Consider the following 20,527-nt stretch of genomic DNA (forward strand, 5'->3'; position numbering starts at 1 on the left):
GAGCTGCCGGCTTTCTGTGGGTTCAGAGGACCCGAATTCATTGTCTTATGGCTAGCGCTTTACCCCACACTGCCTCAGTTCTGTAGGTGTTGAGTGTCTCTAATACTATCATTAGAGCAGGGTGGGGCTTGGTGGGTAGTGTAAACCTGAATCCCAGTATTCGAGGGAATGTAGGTCAGCTTGGGCTGCATTTCAAAATGAACAAAATAAAAAAACCTCAAATCCCCAGTATACATCATTACTCTGTCAGCCCTAACAAAAGCTTTTCACCTTTCTTTGCACTTTTCTGCATTGAGTATGTTTAGGTCTTGATAGCTTGAATAGCAGAAGTAAAAATAATCAGCTGGGTGGCGGTGCACCTCTTTAATCCCAGCACTCAGGAAGTAGAAGCAGGTGGATCTGAGGTTGAGGACAGCCTGGTGTACATAGAGAAACCCTAACTCAAAAAAAAAACCCAAAAGTAAATAAGTAAATATATGTCCTTAGTCAGTTTTAAAGTACTAGATTTCTAGCACTTGGGAGGCAGAGGCAGGCGGATCTCTGTGAGTTCGAGACCAGCCTGGTCTACAGAGCTAGTTCCAGGACAGGCTCCAAAGCCACAGAGAAAGCCTGTCTCGAAAAACCAAAAAAAAAAAAAAAAAAAGTACTAGATTTCTAAAAAGTAGGGGCTCTGTGCCTGTGATCCCATCATTTTGAAGACTAAGGCAGGGTGGACTGCGTATCAAGACTCTCTCATCCCTTTCTCCTGCCATAACAAAGGGGCTCTGGAGTGGAAATGTCCTCCCCACCCCCACCCCAGAAAGGGTTTCTCGGTGCAACAGCTTAGGCTGTACCAGAACTCACTGTGTACCAGGCTGTCCTTGAACTCAGATCCGCCTGCCTCTGCTTCCCAAATGTTGGGATTAAAGGCATCTACCACCGTTGCTGACCCAGGAATGTTTTACTCTTGACTTAGAGGCACATTTTAAGTAGGATTTTGCTACTGAAGCACTTTTTTAAACCTGTGTGACTAGGCACAAGTTACTTATTTTAGCAGTTAGCTCTTAGTTTTTAGTTTGCCTGGAAATGGGAACACTGCTGCACAGTGTTCCCAGTAGTGCATGCTGGGAATAGTTCATCTAGTTTCGAGATGCTGTATTAAGTAGACTGGTAAGTTCCTGTTATGAACTGTGTATTTAATGAAGGACACACACACAGAAGTGCACACTTCACTTGTTTTCTACTAGAAATCTTGTGGACATTCAAAGTCAGAAACAATTTTGTTGAAACGATTGGCTTCAGGAAATTTTCATTTTCCTCAGACGAGGCAGAAGGCTGTTTTTAAAGCTTTTGTTCCTCCTCTGAGAAGGGCTAGACCACCTCACTGTCACGTTTTCTGATGTTGTTCATCATACTCCTGAGAGGGTTCGGCTCGCTCTTCAAGTCCTTCACGGTTTTGTTCTTGGCGCAGCAGCAGCAGTCGAGGGCTTCGTAGAGGAAAGCCAGCACAGCTAAGGACACCACAGTAAAGATGAACACGAGCAGGATGACAAAGCAGGCAGTGTTCCAGTTGTCATGGAAAGGGTAGATGGTTTGGACTTGAAAGCCGAGGTACTGATAAACGGAGGTGGTGGTCTCATTCCAGTGGCTAGAAGCCATCCTTGAGGCCTCCTTTATGGGTGTTTGGAGTCTGCCAAAGGGAGAAAGTGAATTAGAGAGCCAAATACAGATTTGTGCGCTCAGATCTCAACACTAAAGTTCCTTAGTAACTTTATAGTAACTTGGACTTTAGGTATGATCTAACAAAATTAATGACTGAATTATGGTTAATTTTTTTTGTGTTTATGCTAACTAGTAAATTATACCCTAGTTTTTGTGTATTTCTCTTATTAGATAATACTTAACACACACACAGAGAAAATTTACATATGGAATTCATTGCTGATGAAGGGTGAGCAACTGCCAGCTTGGAGCTTGACTGAAACAGTGGTCAGTGAGCAAGTACCTGTGGGAAGGCTTGTCATTACCCTTCAGGTGCTTCTTGCCTTTTGGTTTAGGGTGTTTCCTATTGTCACTCTGTCAACTTCGGTCTGAATCTAGAAATTGTAGCTGAATACAAAATAACAAAAAGAAAAGCCCATACTGACAGTTTTCAGTATGAGGATAAAATAAAGTTTTAGACTTAAGTAGCCTGTGAGGTGATGTTACTGTTGGTTATTACTAATGTTAATTAGTTCTGTATATAATAGTCTATACATAGTTAATTTCTTCAAGTAAGATAAGTGGCCCATGGATAGTAATGTTTAAAGGGGATACATTTAGTGCTGGCGGGATGGCTGAGGAGGTGAAGATGCTTGCTGCGTAAGTCCAGTGACCTGATGTGATCTCCAGGAGCTGCGTGGAATAGAACTGGACCTCCATGGCTTGTGAAGTGCACCCATGAAAATGGAATCAGTTTTTAAAAAGCAGATAAATTTAACTCTAAGAAGTGTGAATTAATTTCTTCAAGTAAGCTAGTGATTTAAATTTGTTTTTATGCTGCTGGGCTCCTTCCTTGACCCCTATTTTTGTTTTTGTTTTGTTTTTAAACTTTTATAGTTCATGGTGGTCTTAAATTTGGTATGTAGCTGAGATTGGTTCTTGTATGATTTCTTTGCCTCCTTAGAGCTGGGACTATAATAAAGCGCACTACTATCCTTGCTAATTTTAGTATTTTTGTAATTCTGTTGACCTAATACTTGTTATACCTTATATGAGAATGTGAGGATTAGAAATTTGTTAGTATAGAAATATTGTAATTTTTCTTTTCTTTTTTGAGATAGGGTCTGGCTCTGTAGTCTTGGCTGGTCTGGAAGTCACTCCATGGATCTGTTGCACACCCTGCAGAGTGCATTCTTATGGAAATGCCTTGTACTCTATGGTACCATTGCCGGTGTTAAGTGATACCTTTTATGCTGTGATGTGGCTGCCCTGATAGACTGATCCATCTTTCGTGTTGTCGATGATTCTTAGTCTAAACACCGTGAACACAAATGTACAAGTACTCGGAAATGTGGTTAGAGACAAAGTTTAGGGGTGTGGGTAGCTGTGGGATATATGTGTCATAGCTAGGTTCTTTTGCCCCGTCTCCTTTAATAAAAGCGCATGAAGTATGAGCATGCTCCCATGTAACTTTAAAATACTCATCTTTTGCTGCATCTTGAAGATTTATGACACTAGTTTAATGTGAATATTTATGCAAGGAGATGCCTGGGATCCCAGCATTCATGGGGCTGAGGTAGGAGGTAGAAAATTTAGGATCAGTGAACTACAAAGCCAATTCCTTTTTCATCCCTACCATTACTTAGAAACTTATCGAGCCAGATGCTTAAATTTTACTTAGGTTGTCTTTTGAACAAAATGCAATTTGAAATCATGTTCAAATTAAAATATTTACCTGGACAAAGGAGCATTTTCTCTGGTTTCAGTGTGAGGACTTGGTAAACATGTTGCTTTTATGTTAACATGAATTAGTTTTCACATTCTTGGTTTTTTGAGACAAGGTTTCTCTGTGTAACTCAGCAATGTTGGAATTAAAGGTATGCACCACCACCACCAGACTTCAGATTCTTTTTGAAGAGCAGAGGTAATAGTGATGGAAAGAAGACCCAGACTTGAGGAAACTAAAACCGGAGGAGTTGTTTGTGCCAGGAGAGCGAGCCCTCTGCCACTGCTCTATACCTCACCCTGGCAGTGTACCTTACTTACTTGTGAGAATTGATAGAGTGAGTGTGCCTGCAGTGACCATGGGATAGCAGTGTTTACCAAAGGCATGTGTCTAAGCAGTTTAGAAAGGAGTATCTATGAGTGGTGGTTTGAGTAAGAATGGCCCGCATAGGCTCCTATATTTGAATGTTCAGTCCCTAGGGAGTGGCACTATTTGAAAAGTTTAGGAGGTATGGCCTTATTTGAGGAAATGTGTCCCTGGGAGTTTCAAAAACCCATGGGAGGCCCAGGATCAGGATGTAGCGCTCAGCTCCTGCTCCAGTGCACCAGAGTTGCCATGAAATGGTCTCTCCCCAGCAACAGAGCAGAGACTAAGATAGTATGTTCCAGGCTTATGTTGTATGTTACGACATTTTTGCCACTTTCGACAGTGATAAAACTGAAGTCAAAACATTCATGCTTTAGTTAGCTTCTATACATGTCTGGAACAAGTAAACCTGTGTGATAGACATCACTTCCCACCTTCAGTTTGATGTGTATTCTTTCCGAGTATAGAAGAGCTCTAGTAATTTTTGTTTGTCCAATTTCATTGACTAAATTTATTGGTAGTGGATTTGGTGTAATTAAGCACCCCAAAAAAGTACACCATCAAGATTTCCTATTCTAGATGAAATTTTCCCAATTAAAATTAAATTTGTATCAAGGAAATGCTGTAAACATGTTAGAAAACAGAAAATGATTAAAAATAGAAACAGTATGAGAGTTTTGTACTTGGTAGATCTTCCCTTTATAATTTTATTACAGGAACGGGAAACCTTAATCACAGTTTTTAGGTAGGTTTTATTTTTATGTTTTTGCTATGTTCCCTTTCCCTATTTGCTTTTTACAGAAGGTCCCAGTGGCGTATTTATGGGGATAGTCTTGTGGTTTGGGGACCCTGGATCACCAGATTAGAAATTATGATTTAGCTCTATTTATGGTAAAAACTTGTAAACTGAATTCTGTTCTCTGGTTCCCTTAAGTACATCACTGTGAAATAGATCTGTTGATCATAACAGCTGTTAGCTGGAGAGCAGCTCATTGATTCGTGCTCTGAGGCTCTGAGGTAGGGTGCACTTGAGGGATGGTTTGGTGAACAGTAATAGACCTCCACTTACGCTAATTATAGATCTACTCTACAAAGACGTAGGCTGCTATGACTGTTAAAACAATTTGAAATTTTAGGGTGTAAGTTAACAGTTATTTGTCGTTGTTTTTATATTATTTGGCTCTCATCTTTTGTATAGTAAGCAAGAAAGGCTTCTAGGTAATTAACCCTGCTGTGCTGAACCTGAGATCTAGTGTCTTGTTACAGCAGCCTTTTGAGTTTTTCCAGAGACACTGTTTGTGTAACCTGAATGCTGATGAAGAAACAAAGGAATAGAAATTATGAAAAGCAGAAGAAAAAAACTAAGCCTTAGTAGTAAATATACTTACAAGGTAAAAAGGTGAAAGTTGGATATTTAGGTGTTGAGTACAGTGTATCATGGAGAGCTAGCATCTACTAAAGGTTTTCATCTTCAGATATTATTTACAGAAATTTGGTCGATTACTCTGAGCCAGGAGAATAATTTTACTGCCTAAAATTACTGTTCTTCCTTAACCAGCTCGTCTTAGGACACATTTAATTTTAAGATATAGTTTAACAAAAAGATTGAATTTGTATGTATCTCAATACCAGCTTAAGAATAATTTAAAGTTTTTGTGTGGCTTATAATGAAAGGATATTTAAAAGATTTTTGTGTTATAACATGGTTTGTATTATGATAGGATAGATTTTACTGTAGGGAAATATTTTAATTAAGATGTTGGAAATCTGATGTTCTATAATTTATAGTATATACATAGTATATTATTCTATGCTTATAGCATAATACAACACATAATGATACATGTTAAAGTGTTTTTATATAAAAATTATAACTGGTTTTTTCTTGGCATTCTCTGCATTAGTACTCAAAGTCAAATATAAAAAATCAGAATTATCTTCTCATTTGTTAAAATATATGCTTTTTTATAACTGCTTTTTACCAGCTGATATAATTTGTACATATAATCAGAAAGCTTTAGCCGAAGATTTGCTATTATTCAATATTTTTTTCTTTTGAGAAACATCCTTTGTTAAGACAGACCGGACTTCTGAAATGAATTTGCTTTTAGAAAATAAAATTAGCAAAGGCCCAGGTTAACATCAAATGCTTTTGTCTTACTTAAGGTCTGGATAAATGAGATTAGTAGAAAATGTAATGAATTTTCCATTAAGATACAGATGGTAAGGATGCTTATCAAATAGCATAGGGCAGCCGTCATTTTCATGATAAAATCCTACCAAATAATGGGTTAATACATTGCTTTTACATTTTCTGAAGGCATAATGCTTTCTGTTTATTTTCATGGTAAAATATTTTCCTGCTGCTTCATAAGGATATGGACTACTGAATAAAAAGGATCAAATAAGCCTACCTCTTGTCTGGAAGGATGCTGTGGAAGCGATGGTATCGTCTGTTTGTAATGCAGTCTAGTGCACAGCCAAGATGGAGCTGTGCTTCTATTGGTTGGACGCGTAAAGCAGCTGACAGTTTCCTCCGTGCTCATTTGCATAAAGACCTGCCACCCCGAGGAACAGGTCATTCATAAACTGGATAGAGCTGTCTGGGGTATCAGCTGCCACCTCCTTTTTAAAATTTCTTTTGTCTTTATGCTGATTTTTTTCACAGAAACAGATTGGGTTTTTTTTTTTCTATAAAATTTCACATCCCTCTGTTAGTAGTTCAGTGCCAGAGCAAGAATATGGTCTCCAGAGGCAGTTACCTAGGAAATGCAGCCCAGGTTAAGCATGTTGGTGAAATGTTAACAGGAAATGTATGTAAAATCTCATAAATAAGTTTAAAATTAACATATTTTTTCAGTATATTCTCAAGTCTTGACTTCTGGGATTATGGACGCATAGTGCTTATATTTGGGAGAAATCTTGAGGGAACAGAAATAATGTTTTAGTTCTTTAAGTTATAGTAGAGTTTAGGTGGGCAGGCTTTTTTTCTAAAATTTAAGATACAACTTTTATGTTTTAGTTGGGTCTAGTGCAACTGTCTGTTCATTGTTATTTTAGTTATGGTGGTAGGAGTTTGGCCTAATCAAAGCAGAATCAAGATTTATTTTTAATTCAAGGAGTGATCCTTTTTTAATTTTTAAAAATTAAAAAATTTTTTTTAGCGTACTGGTGTTTTGACTGCGAGGTACAATCCTCTAGATTTGGAGTTACAGATAGTTGTGAGCTGCCATGTGGATGCTGGGAATTGAACTCAGGTCCTTTGGAAGAACAGCCAATGCTCTTATCCTCTGAGCCATATTTCCAGCTCAAGGAGTAGCTTTTAAAAGAGGGAGAGCTGGGCATGGTGGTGCACACTTTTAATCCCAGCACTTTAGAAGCAGAGGCTGGCCCAGTCTGCATAGTGAGTTCTAGACTACATAATGAGATTCTGTCTTAAAACAAACAACAACAATAAATCAGCAAAAATCAAACAAAAACAGCTGGAGACTGGGTAAATCCTTGCTACATAGACTAAAAAAATATTTAGATAAATCATTCCATTAGTCTCTGGCACTGTAAAGGAGTACATGGAAATACCCTTATTTCATTGCTTTAATCATTCAATAGATACTTGAATGTTGGCTTCAGTTGGCTTTGACTTAGTACTAGGGACATTGTAGTAAGCAGACTATGTGGTTCATAGTTGATTGTTTGGACTTTGTTCTTTTTTTTTTTTTTTTTTTTTTTTTCAAGTCATTTCCTCCTCTTATTAAACTTTTAATTTACTTTTCCCCCTTCCCTTTGGTTTTCTCTTTTTTTTTTTTTCTTTCTTTATTTATTTATTAAATATTTCAGTCTCTTCCCCCCCTCCGCCTCCCCTTTCCCTCCCCCTCCCCCAATACGTTCCCCCTCCCTCTTCAGCCCAAAGAGCAATCAGGGCTCTCCGTCCCGTGGGAAGTCCGAGGGAAACCCTCCTCCATCCAGGTCTCGTAAGGTGAGCATCCAAACTGCCTAGGCTCCCACAAAGCCACTACATGCAGTAGGATCAAAGACCCATTGCCACTGTTCTTGATGGACTTTGTTCTTAATATATTGTGATTTCTCTTTTCAGTTTTACATATATACACATAGATACACATAGATACATACGTGCACAGTACTATAGGATAAACTTAATAATACTGATTAAAATTCTGGGTTTGATGATACAGCCCTATCATCCCAGCTACTCAAGAGTCTGGGAGGTAACACCACACATTTAAGGCCAGTCTAAGTAACTTAGGGAGTTAGTGGGTTAAGTTCAGTGGTAGACCATTGCCTAGCATTCATGAGGTCCTAGGTTCGTGTGTATTTATGGGTGTCTATGTTCTGACAAAATGGCCCGTGTTAGATGGAATAATAATGTGTGGTAATAATAAAGTGTAGTGGGTAGAGCTTCTTGTACAGGGCAGTATTACAGGGTTTACAGCTTGATTTAAATCTTTGCCTTGTTAGCTTGGCAGTGGTGGCGCACGCCTTTAATCCCAGCACTCGGGAGGCAGAGGCAGGTGGATCTCTTGGGTTCGAGGACAGCCTGGTCTACAAGAGCTAGTTCCAGGATAGGAACCAAAAAGCTATGGAGAAACCCTGTCTCGAAAATCCAAAAAAAAAAAAAAAATCTTTGCCTTGTTAAAACCCTCAAATTTTTACGCTTAAAAGAGGACAGTCAGAGCTGGGGAGATGGCTTAGTTGTGAGGCACTGGTTGTACAAGCAGGAGACCATGACCTGAGATTCCCAGCACCCACGTCAGAGAGCCTGGCACAGGAGTTTGCACCTGGAACCCCATTGCTGGACAGGCTGGACAGAAAGATTACTGGGTTTGTGACCATTTGAGTTTCAGGTTCAGGGAGACTGAAAAATATGATGGAGGGGCAGGAGAGATGGCTCAGCTGTTAAGAATACTAGCTGCTCTTCCAAAGAACCTCGGTTTGATTTCCAGGAGCCACATGGACACTCACAACTGTCTGTAACCCCAGTTCCAGGGCATCTGACACCCTGTTTTGGCTTCTGTGGGTACCAGGGTATTCGTGGGGTACACAGACATACATATAGGCAAAACACCCATATGCGTAAGATAAAATTTTTAAAAAAATGGAGGAAAAATTGAAGACCCCAAACTGGCCTACATGTACACATGCAACCTCTCCCTCCACACACTAAATTAAAGAGAACAGTAGAATCTTAATAGACTTTAATAAAATCTTATTGATATTTATTGAGCTCTACATTTTTCTCTGCTCCCCTCCCTGCCTCTCCCCTCCCCCCCCCTTCAGCCCTACCCCAAAGTCCCCATGGTCCCAATTTACTCAGGAGATCTTGTCTTTTTCTACTTTCTATTTCCCATGTAGATTATGTAAATCTCTCTTACTGCCTGCATTGTTGTCTAAGTTCTCTGGGATTGTGGTTTGTAGGCTGGCTTTCTTTGCTTTATGTTTAAAAACCTATGAGTGAGTACCTGTGATAATTGTCTTTCTGTGTCTGGGTTACCTCAAAATAATGTGTTCTAGCTCAATCCATTTTCCTGAATTTAGTAAAATCTTAAACAGGATTTTTTTTTTTATGAGGACTAAATAAGGAGATCATGTAGTGTGATGCTCAGTTCAATAAAGGTTAGTGACTATTATTAAAAACTGTTTTGAAATCTTGGGGAAAAAAATAACCATAAGGTTAGTATTTCATAATTGAAACAAATGTGCTATTATTGTTGAGACAGGTCTTCTGTAACTCAGGCGCATCCTAAACTTGCTATGTAGCAGAGCATGACCTTAAAATTAAAAAAAAAAACTAATAAGTATTGTATATTATTTTGTGTGTCTGTGTACTTGAGTGCCCTTGGAGTTGAGAAGAGGGTATTAGATTCCCTGGAGCTAGAGTTACAGGTAATTGTGAACCGCCAGATAGTTGTAGGTGTTGAGAATTGGACATGGCCTCTGGAAGAAAATAGAGTTTTTAATTTTAATGAAATATAAAATAATATAAATAAAATATAAAATAATATACATATTAATATAAGCATTAAGTATAAAATAATTATGGCATTTCCCTTCTACCATTTCCTCCCTCTGACCCCTCCCATGTGCCTCGTCTTTTGTGATTCTCAGCCTACCAAGTCTTTTAAGATTATAGATTATGCCACCACCCCTGCCCTTTGAAATCATTTATGTAAAGACTATCAGTATGTCATTTTTGATATTTAGTTTTGGAAGCATAGTAGACTTTAATGTGCCAATTGAGTTACTTTTCAAAATTATAAACTATTTCTAAGGGAAAGTTCCAAAGAATGTTGCATTTTATTTATTGATTGGTTGATTTTTTTTTTTAAATTGAACTATGTATTTTTCTTTGCTCCCCTCCCTTTTTTCTCCCTCCCTTTCTACCTTCTCCCATGATCCTCAGGACATTGCATTTTAATATCATAGGAAAGAAAACATTCAATAAAGACTTTTCACTATCCAATTTCAAAGGAGTATTATGTTGCATCTGAAATTGTTGTTTTGGATCTCTGACAGTTGTTTTATTTGACTTGTGGTTGTGCTAATGCAGTCTTCTGTTTAAATGGTTATTACCAAGCTGATGCCAGAGATGGCTTTCCCTTCTTTTTTATTTAGCCACTCTATTTGTGTATCAACTGTGTGGGAGGTTGATATCTGACCTGATGCCTTTCTAATAGAATGTGTGCTACGGAGATGCTTTTCTTGTATTTATAGTGAATTTTGTAATCTTTTTTGTCTGTGGCTCAAATGCATTTGAGATACATTGACAACATTATCTGGAGGGAGGCGGTAAAATGGTAGATATTTTGGAACAATAAGGACTTCTGAAAGAAGAAGAGGGAGGAAGAAGGGAGGTAAAGAGGACATTATATAGGGGCAATAGGTATCCATCCTTCCTTTACTCATTTCTTGTGTTTATAATGTTCTCTTGTCTAATTTATTGGAGGACTCTAATCAAGTTGAAGGTAGGAGTAGAAAGAAATAAAGGTACTTGTAAAAGAATTGTGTTTTGAGCTGGGTATGGGGGCACAGCCTTTCGTTCCAGCCGAGGAGGCTGAGGCAGGTGGATCTCGGAGTTGGAGGTTAGTGTGGTTTTTTAGTAAGACTATCTCTTACAAAATACAAGTGGCAACATACTTGTATTTTGGGATATAGCTCTGTGTTAGAGTGCTTGCCTAACCCGCACAGGCCTTGAATTAGATCTCCAGCACTCTCCTTCCCCAAACTATATTTTAATGCTTTTAAATTATATTTAGCTTAAAATATGTCATAATCTTATAATCCCAGCATTTTGGAGGCTAAGGTGGAGGATGATGAGTTTGAGTGTACTAGAGTGAGACCCTCTCTCTGAAGAAGGGTGGGTGGGTGGTGGGCTTGACAATTCAATAAACATACATCGATTTTGTGAGTTTTGCCAAAATATTACAAGGTACACTTCATTAGATGAAAAAAGTCAAAGGGAAGTATTTTACCAAAGTTAAAATCATTTTTATTCCTAAGTCATAATAGCACATTATATGAAATTGTTATAATAATTCTTTTGAACTTCATTTCCAGATCATAACAATGGATCATTTAACTTGAAAGCACTATCAGGAAGCTCTGGATATAAGTTTGGTGTTCTTGCTAAGATCGTGAATTACATGAAAGTAAGTACTCACATACCACTTTGATTTTTTTTTTTTTTTTGACAAAAAAAGGGAGTTAAGAGATCTGGGTTTGCAGAAGTTAGATATTTATATAAATATGTCAAGATATATCTAATTACTCATTTTAGTATGTGTAGCTTATTATAGGTTGATTATACTTCAAGAAACCCTTAAATATTTAATGTTTCCAGCCTTTTGCCCTCTGTTAAGCTGGCATTACAGTGGGCACTCAATTCTGTTTAATTTACTTTATAGTCAAGTATACAACTCACCATTTGACTCAGCAAGAGGCCTCCCAAGGAGTAGATACATTTCCTGGGAAAACCAATGATGGGGTAGCTTTTCAAGATAGTTCCTTCCTTCATATGAGAAATAAAAATTGCACAGTTCAAGCAGTTGATGGCTAATTTCTCTGCTTGGAGGTTAAGAGAATCACCGAGGATCTTAGGAAACGTTGACTCAAAAGCATAAGAAGCTGATGTCTGGCTGTGTCTGAATTGTGTAGTTTGTATTTGATTTCGAGTACAAACATTTATATTTATATTTCTCAGCACCAGAGGATTCTGACTGATTGTTCGTTCAGTTCACTTCTTGCCCTGTATGTTAAACAATTATTAACATCTACTGATGGTGGGATAACAAGAAAGAGCAGCCTCTTGGAGCTGTCAGTCAGTTGAAGGAAATTGACAGTGTTTAAAAGTATATTTAGCTCTTAATTTTATTTTCCTTAATAAGCAAGTGTACAAATAAAGTTAACATTTTTTCTTGTGATCACAAGGCTTCTGATTTGAGTTGCTTTGCAATTACTGATTGATAAAAGGTTGATTGAGTTTGCTTTGTATGTAACAGTAATTCACCCATCAAGGAAATGAATGGAATCCTCTTTTCTTTTTGTAGCTACTGCATCTGAAGATTCTTGTTAGTTATTGGTTGGATAAAGTAGAATTTGGCACCAACTCTGCTGCTGTTTTTAGATTTTGTAGATTTAAGTGCAGAGAAATAAATGTTCATGAAGCTACGTTAGTTCTAATGAACATTTTGTGATAAGTACAGTTCCATGTTACGTGCCAAAAAAATACTTGGAACTTCGTCCTTTAGGCAGCCATTGTTTGACACATGGTTTTGTTAAACAAAACAATGGAAAATACCTAACTTGTCCACGGACTTGGTTTCTGGTCATTAACTAATTACTTTCTCAGCCTTTAGAAGATGAGTCCAAAGGGCAGGACCTAGAGCTGTGTAGCTCAGTGATAGCGTGCATGTATGTGTAAGATGCTGGGTTCTGTCCCTAGCGCTGTAAGATTGGGATATTGGAAGTTTCAAGTCCAGTGCTTGTGCGGTCAGAGGATAGTTCTGAGAAGTAGGTTTTTTCCTTCTACATTGTGGGTTCTGGGGATCAAACTCAGGTCATCGGGTTTGACATCAGGTACCTTTACCTACTAAGCCATTTTGTTGCCCCCTTTTTTTTTTTCTTTCTTTTTCTTAAAGACATGACCTTATAATTTAGCTCTGGCTGACTTGGAACTCAGATATGCCTGCATCTGGGATAAATGTATATGCCACTTCTGGATTTTATGTAGCATAGTTAGAAAAACTTGCTAGTCTTGGAAAATATTTGTTACCTAAAGGAAATGGCTCCCAGTTGATACTGCTTTAGCTCTTTAAGTACGCATTTTAAACTGTTTTTGTTTTTGATTTTCCCTAAGCTAATAGTTAAGGAATGAACTTGGGAATCCTGAAGAGAATTACTTAGATTTAAACTTTTGGGGGAAAAAAAATCTTTTTTAGCACACTCTCCTGAGGACAGTGTGCTCGTGGATAATATTGAATGGGATTTGGGTGTTAGGATGGGAAGAGGAGAGATTGTGTAAAGGGAAACTGATCAGTTTTACAGATTATATCAATTGGAATGTTCTAGGTGGGGCCAACATATTCTTGTGTGTGTGTCAGGTATGGGAGGGCAATGTTGGGGATCAAACTCGGGGCTTTGGTGTTCTACACAATCACCTACTATTATTGAGCTACACTTTAGGCTGGCCTCAGATGCACTGTTTTGAGGATGACTTTTGACCCTCCTGTCCCCACCTCCAGTGCTAGGATTATTGGTGTAGTGGCATGCAGGTTGAGGCTGTGTGTGTGCTAAGCAAGCACTCTGTCAGCCTGCTTGTCTGTCTCTGTGTCTGGGGGTTGAGCAGAAAGCACTTCTGCACTGAGCTGTATCTCCACACTTTCTACCTTTTATAAGGTCTCAATTAAGTTGTCCAGACTAGCCTTGAACCTGATTCTCCCACTTTAGCCTACCAAGTACCTAAGGTAGGCTTATACCAGCAAGCCTGGCTTAAATTTGTCTTTTTTTTTTTAAATTAAAGATTTATTTATTATGTATGCAGTATTCTGTCTGCATGTTTGCTTGCACACCAGAAGAGGGCATCAGATCTCATTATAGATGAGTGTGAACCATCATGTATTTGCTGGGAATTGAACTCAGGACCTCTGGAAGAGCTCTTAACCTCTTAGCCTTTTCTTTAGCCCCTTGAATTTGTCTTTTTTTTTGTGTGTGTGTGTGTGTTTATTTTTTAAGATTTATTTATTTATTATGTATACTGTGTTCTGCCTGCATGTATGCTTTCAGGCCAGAAGAGGGCACCAGATCTCATTACAGATGGTTGTGAGCCACCATGTGGTTGCTGGGAATTGAACTCAGGACCTTCTAAAGAACAGATAGTGCTCCTAACCTCTGAGCCATCATTCCAGCCCTGAATTTCTTTTAAGAAATGTTTTTTTAACCTAAATTTTATAGATACATGTCTAACTTGGCCCCACTATTGGGAGCTTGTGAAAATGTAGGTATAATTTGCATTTCATTGTATCTCATCTCTGCATTTTTAGCCTGTAGTAGTCAGTACTAAAGAATTGGATGAATGAATGAAGAGCAAATGCTTAGGAAATGTTTTCTGTTTGTGATAACGTTGGATTTTATGCCCCCACCCCTCATCTTAGTTTTGAAAAGTTGAGAATTCAAGTTTTACAGGTCTGGACTGAGGCCCAAAGAAGTTCTGTTGCCTACTTGAGGTAGAGTCTTGTAGTTATTTTTGTTTTGAATAATGAATGTATCTTTCAATATAAAATGTAGAGTATAGAGAGGTTCACACACAGAGGTCATTCTCATTCCTAATCCCACTGTCTTATCCCTGGTGGTACCCTGTCCACCTTTAGATCGTGGACGTTCCATGAGAAGCCACCTTTTAACACATCTTCATCACAGGCACACACTGCCGTGAATGTGGTCGTTAATCTTAGACTCACAGTATCTTCTGAGAAAGCCTGTTCAGGAGCCACATCTGCCACTGGGTCACCTCCTTTGGCATTCATGAATCTGCAGTACCCTTCTGCTTACCCATGTCCCTGTACCTGCTCCTTTAATAAGTGTAGGTGTTTTTTGACATCAAACCCCAGAATAGACAAGTTTTCAGGTATCAGCATATCTCTGAGTTGGTGGTGATATTATTTGTGTTCACCCTGACCTTTTTTGCCACAGTGGAGGACACTAGAGGCAACCATTTTTGAAGTGTGAGCATTTGTATGACTGTGGTCCAGTGGTGAAAGGGCTGCATAGAGAACTTCTTGCTTAACAGAAAACATCTGTATATAGCTTGTATTGTGCTGCAGTTTAATTAGTGCATTTTGTCTTCAAGGGTTGCAACACTGTGTGTTCTGTCAGTGAGAAGGCCTGTTTCCATGTTTCTTTACCAGTGACACAGGACCTTTGCACTCTGCTGATCTGATAGGTCAGAGGCATCCTGGTGGCAGTTGAGTGTCTTTTCATATTTAAGGACATTTGAATTTCGTTTTCTCTTAATCTGTGTTTCCCTACAAGTTTTTTTCTTGCAGTGACTAGAAGAATTTGTTGTTGCTGTTGTCCTCCCCCATCTCAACACATTTCATCTTGTGTAGCCTCTATTAGTTTTGAATTCATTATGTAGATCAGGCTGAACTTGAACTCGTCATGTAGTCTAGGATGGTCTTGAACTTGTGATTCTCCTGCCTCAGCTTTCTACTTGCTGGTGTTACAGGTGTGTGTCCCCACTCCTGGTTTATGGTTAGTTTGTGATTTTTGTTTTCCATCTCAGTTTATCATTTGATTTTTATTATTCTGGTTTTGTATGATTTCATGTTCTTGATCCTGGCATACATACTTAACTACCGCAGATAATATGTGCTTACGTTCCTGAAAAGATAGTTTATGAAAAGGTTTATTTGTGACTTTGACTTCATGCACTTAACACTTGAAAACTTCCCTCAATAGACCCGGCATCAGCGAGGAGACACACATCCTTTAACTTTAGAGGAGATTTTGGATGAGACACAACACTTAGACATTGGACTAAAGCAGAAACAATGGCTAATGACTGAGGTAAGAACAGACTTTAAAAATAGTTAATTATGGACAGGCACCAAAGCTACAGAGAAACCCTGTCTTGAAAAACAACAACAAAAAAAAATAGTTAATTACAAAAAGGGATATATGCTGCAGCTATCTAGAGTTGCTTCTTGTTCTTCTTCTTTTTTTTTTTTTTTTTTTTTTTTTGCATGGTGGAGGTGGTGCTGGAGAAGGGGCCCAGGGCCAGCATGTGTCGGGACATTCCACTTCTGATAGAATACCATTGCGTCATCTCCAACCGTAGACATGTTTTATTGGGTTTTTGTTTTGTTCTTTTTTGTTTTGTTTTTGGAGAGGGAGACGGGTGTGTGTGTGTGTGTGTGTGTGTGTGTGTGTGTGTGTGTGTGGGGGGGGGGGGGGGGGGGAGGGAGAGAGAGAGAGAGAGAGAGAGAGAGCGCGCGCGCGCAGGGAGAAAGAGGGGCAGGAGTCAGGGTCTAATTTTTGAAGTCCAAGCTGACTTCAAACTCAGGACAGTTTTCCTGCTTTAGCTTCATGAGTTATCATGCCTGGCTCAGAGTTTTTTTTGTTTTTTTTTTAATAAATGCTGTGATCTGATAATATTTTAATTTTTCTTAAGACTTGATGTAGAGCCTTTGTTTAATTTAAACATACACATTCCTATAATTTGTTTAGCTATTTTGATATAGTTTTTATAATACTTGTTTTAAAATGTCTTTTTTTTTTTTTTTTGAGACAGGATCTCTCTGTGTAATAGTACACACTGGAATTCACTTTGTAGACTAGTCCTTGAACTCAGATCTACCTGCCTCTGCCTCCCAAGTGCTGGGATTAAAGGCATGCATCACCAATGGCAATGGGTTTTTGATCCTACTGCACCTATTGGTTTTGTGGGAGCCTAGGCAGTTTGGATGCTCACCTTACTAGACCTGGATAGAGGTGGGTGGTCCTTGGACTTCCCACAGGGCAGGGGAACCCTGATTGCTCTTTGGGCTGACGAGGGAGGGGGATTTGATTGGGGGAGGGAAAGGGGAGGCAGTGGTGGGGAAGAGACAGAAATCTTTAATTAATAAAGTAATTTTTTTTAAAAAAGTCAATGTAATTATTCATTATTATTATTCTCACGTAGTGCACATGCTGGCCCGAGCTTTCTCTGTAACCTAGGTAGTCCGAGTGTGTAATCTTCCTGCCTCAGCTTCTCGGGTAGCTGGGATTGCAGGCCTACCACCTCCTCCTTCTTCCAGGAATCCCACCTATCCTTCTGCCTAGCTATCGACCGTCTAGCTTTCTGTTCACACCAATCACAGCAGTGTCTTCACACAGTATACAAATATCCCACAACAGCATAGTTTTTTGTTTTTTAAAAAAATAAGATGTAAGCACTATGCTGATGACCTGTTCTGGGATCCTGGATGTCTATTTTAGGTGCTAGTTTATGTTCTGAAGATACTTTAGTTTGCCCCTGTGTAGGGTAGTGTTAGAATTTAAGAACATACGCATGAAGTTTCCTTTAGTAAATATAACCTGACCGTGGTGTTATTACAGGCTTTAGTCAACAATCCCAAAATTGAAGTAATAGATGGGAAATATGCTTTCAAGCCAAAGTACAACCTGAAAGATAAGAAGGCCCTCCTCAGGCTTCTGGATAACCATGACCAGCGAGGGTTAGGAGGGATCCTATTAGAAGACATAGAAGAAGGGCTTCCTAATTCCCAGAAAGCTGTCAAGGTAATTTTTCTCTTTTTACTCCTATATTGTTACTACAATTTGAATTAATAATGTTTTTTTTTTTTTTTTTTTTGAGACATGGTCTCACTGTGTAGTCCTGGTTGTCCTGAACTCACAGAAATCAGAAATCTGTCTGCCTCCACATCCTGAACGCTGGGACTAAAATGTGCCACCATACCTTGTTTCTTATGTTTTTATGCATGTGTCTGTGTGTATCTGCCCATGTATGTGTGGGTGCTCAAGGAGAAAAGATGGTGTTGGATGCTGTGGAGCTGAAGCTGCTACAGGCAGTGTGAGCTGCCTGATGTTGGTGCAGGGAACTGAACTTGGATCCTTTGGAAGAGCAGCAAGGGCTCTTACCCACTGAGTCATCTCCAGTACCTCTTTGAAGTTTTAAACATGTAAAAAACAAAATTGAGTTATATACATGTATATACATGAAGGAGTTTGCAGTAAAGTTATGGTCATGAAATTTGTTACATTTTCCCATTAATTTTGAGAGTCTTTTGCAAAAACTGCTTGTTGTCACACACACACACACCCACCCCTTTGTGTTCTTTGACAGAAGTCTTAAGAAGTCTGAAAGTATCCTTAAAGATAGAATTGCTGAAAAAAGAAATTCAGCTGAAACTTGGGGGGCATGTAGACTCTAGTGATACATTGTAGGCTAAAGAAGAGAAGCCTTGTTCTCTTCCTCCCTCGTGTGTGTAGCATATGTATCATATATATAGTATATTTTAAATGAGTAATTTGATGGTAATTTTTTTCTTTAAGGCTTTAGGGGACCAGATACTTTTCGTAAATCGTCCTGATAAGAAGAAAATACTTTTCTTCAATGATAAAAGCTGTCAGTTTTCTGTGGATGAAGGTGAGCCATTTTGTGCAGATACTTCTCTAAGTATATCGAAATTTTTGTTGTTTGTTTGTTGAGACAAGATTTCTCCATGGATGTTCTGGACCTTAATCTGTAGAACAGTCTGGCCTTGAACTCACAGAGATATGCCTGCCTCTCTCCTAAGTGCTGGTATTGAAGATGTGTGCCACCACCACCTCTTGGCAGAGGCTGCTTGTTTGTTTCTGGCTGCTCAGACCTGAAATAATTACACAGAAACTACTTTAATTGCAGTACTGTTTGGCTAGTAGTTTAAGCATATTTCTAGCTAGCTCTTACATCTTAAATTAACCCATCTCTATTAATTTGCGCATCACCACGAGGTTGAGGCCTACCAGCAAGGTTCCAGGTGACATCTGGCGTCTTTCCCCTCTGGCAGCTACATGGCATCTCCCTGACTCCGCCTACTCTCACTATATATCTGTTTGGATTTCCTGTCTGGCTTTATTCTACTAAGCCATTGGCTGAAAGCAGCTTTATTAACCAAATGGTATTCACAGTATACAAAGGGGAATCACACATCAACCACCTGGCTCAGTATATCACAGTTTAAAGGTGATAAAGCTTGCAATACTTAGTTGTAGTTTGTTGTTGTGTTGGTGGTATATAGCACCTCTTAGCTCATAGCTAAAAGACTCACATCTATTATGTCACATCTTACGCTGTCTTGAAAGGTTTTAAGTCATTTGTATATGAAATTACAGTGTAGCAGCTTGTGATTTATATTTAATTTTTAAAATTTTTTTATTTTCAGTGTTTTTGCTGGCATATATGGTTTTGCATCACTTGTATGTCTGCCCACAGAGTCCAGAAGATGGTATTTACTGGAAAAAACCTGTTTTCTAGTTGGTGGCTCAGCCCTGGCATACACATATAATCCAAGAGCTTTCTGCTTATTGTACAGAGGATTAAATAAAGTTAACCATAGGCCAAGAGGCAGAGCAAGCAGCCAGTTGACAGGAAGAGAACAAGAGAAAACTATAGAGAATTAGAGTCGGGAGGTCGGAAGGAGATTCACAGAAGCGAAGAGAGGAACATTCAGTTTTGAGGAGTCTTTTTTGGGATAGCACAGGAGGAGGCTTCTGAGACGCTGGCTAAGGAACAGGGTCAGCTGGGTGCTTTCTCTGCCTCTCTGAGCTAGCAGGCTTTCACCCCAGCATCTGCTTCCTGAGTCTTTATTGGTAAAATCAAACGACTGAGATTTTGTTAAAAACAAGAGGCAGACTGAGAAAGAAGTTTGCTTCTTTTAAGATCTTTGCTATTGCTTATTTATTTGATATACTGTGAAATGTTTCCCTAGGTTTCTTAGTACTGAGCCGTGCTTACCACTTCTAGAATGGATTAACCTTGGATTGCTGTCAGGTATTTGTCTCGGTCTTTTTGTCTCCCAGAGCTGGAGAAGGATTCTGCGCAGCTGAACCACTGCTCAGGTGTCTGTCTGGGCTTGGGAGCAGTCTAAGGAAAACAGTGAGAATGTGGCGCACACCTTTAATCCCAGCGCTCGGGAGGCAGAGGCAGGTGAATCTCTGTGAGTTTGAGGGCAGTCTGGTTTACAGAGCGAGTTTCAGGACTGGCTTCATAACTACTGAGAAACCCTGTCTCAAAAAAACCAAAAACCAACCAAACAACAACAAAAACAGTGAGAAAGCCCAGAGTATCAGGGCTAGCAAGCACGCTTACAGTTGTGTAAGCTAGGATAGGGACAAGCAAAATTATGCCTTTGAATTAGTATTTAGGAAGGTAGGCAGGTTTAGAGGTTAAGATCTGGAAACAACTGCCTATTTCTGGATTCTTCATAGTGACATAGCTCAGATTTTTAATATGTATGTGCCTGTGGGCTTGTACCTGTGCACATGAGCAGGTATGTTAGGAAGCCAGAGGTGTCTGTTCCCCTGGAGCTGGAGGTACCGGTGTTGTGAGATACCTGATAATGGGTATTGGGAACCTACTTGGGTCCTCTGCAAGAGCAGTGTGCACTCTTAACCACGGGGCCACCTCTCCAGACCTGTTGCTCAGAGTTTTACTTCAGTTTGGTCAATTTTCTTTTTGGTGCTTTGTGGGGTATTATTGAT

At 39.1% G+C, this 20,527-nt stretch overlaps 2 protein-coding genes across 6 annotated transcripts in view; one reads left to right on the forward strand and one right to left on the reverse strand.

The window, feature by feature from the left end:
- Positions 1-20,527, forward strand: part of Gtf2e2 (general transcription factor IIE subunit 2) — a 42,849-nt gene that overhangs the window by 10,507 nt on the left and 11,815 nt on the right. For 3 of the 5 annotated variants that reach the window (XM_050146845.1, XM_050146844.1, XM_050146846.1), the window contains exons 3-6: positions 11,345-11,436; positions 15,743-15,850; positions 17,381-17,563; positions 18,338-18,431. In XM_050146845.1, coding sequence (XP_050002802.1) covers positions 11,345-11,436; positions 15,743-15,850; positions 17,381-17,563; positions 18,338-18,431 — 477 coding nt within the window. Of the gene's footprint in view, positions 1-11,344; positions 11,437-15,742; positions 15,851-17,380; positions 17,564-18,337; positions 18,432-19,209; positions 19,984-20,527 lie in introns of all 5 variants that reach the window. The other 2 variants (XR_007592617.1, XR_007592618.1) reach the window with 2 other exon arrangements.
- Positions 1,351-1,730, reverse strand: Smim18 (small integral membrane protein 18). Its single transcript, XM_050146847.1, has one exon. It carries the CDS (start codon positions 1,636-1,638, stop codon positions 1,351-1,353), a length of 288 nt encoding a protein of 95 aa, XP_050002804.1. The 5' UTR covers positions 1,639-1,730.

This window comes from Alexandromys fortis, unplaced genomic scaffold (assembly GCF_014885135.2).
Source record: "Alexandromys fortis isolate MF-2015 unplaced genomic scaffold, M_Fortis_MF-2015_v1.1 scaffold_55, whole genome shotgun sequence".
In the NCBI taxonomy this organism is placed as follows: domain Eukaryota; kingdom Metazoa; phylum Chordata; class Mammalia; order Rodentia; family Cricetidae; genus Alexandromys; species Alexandromys fortis.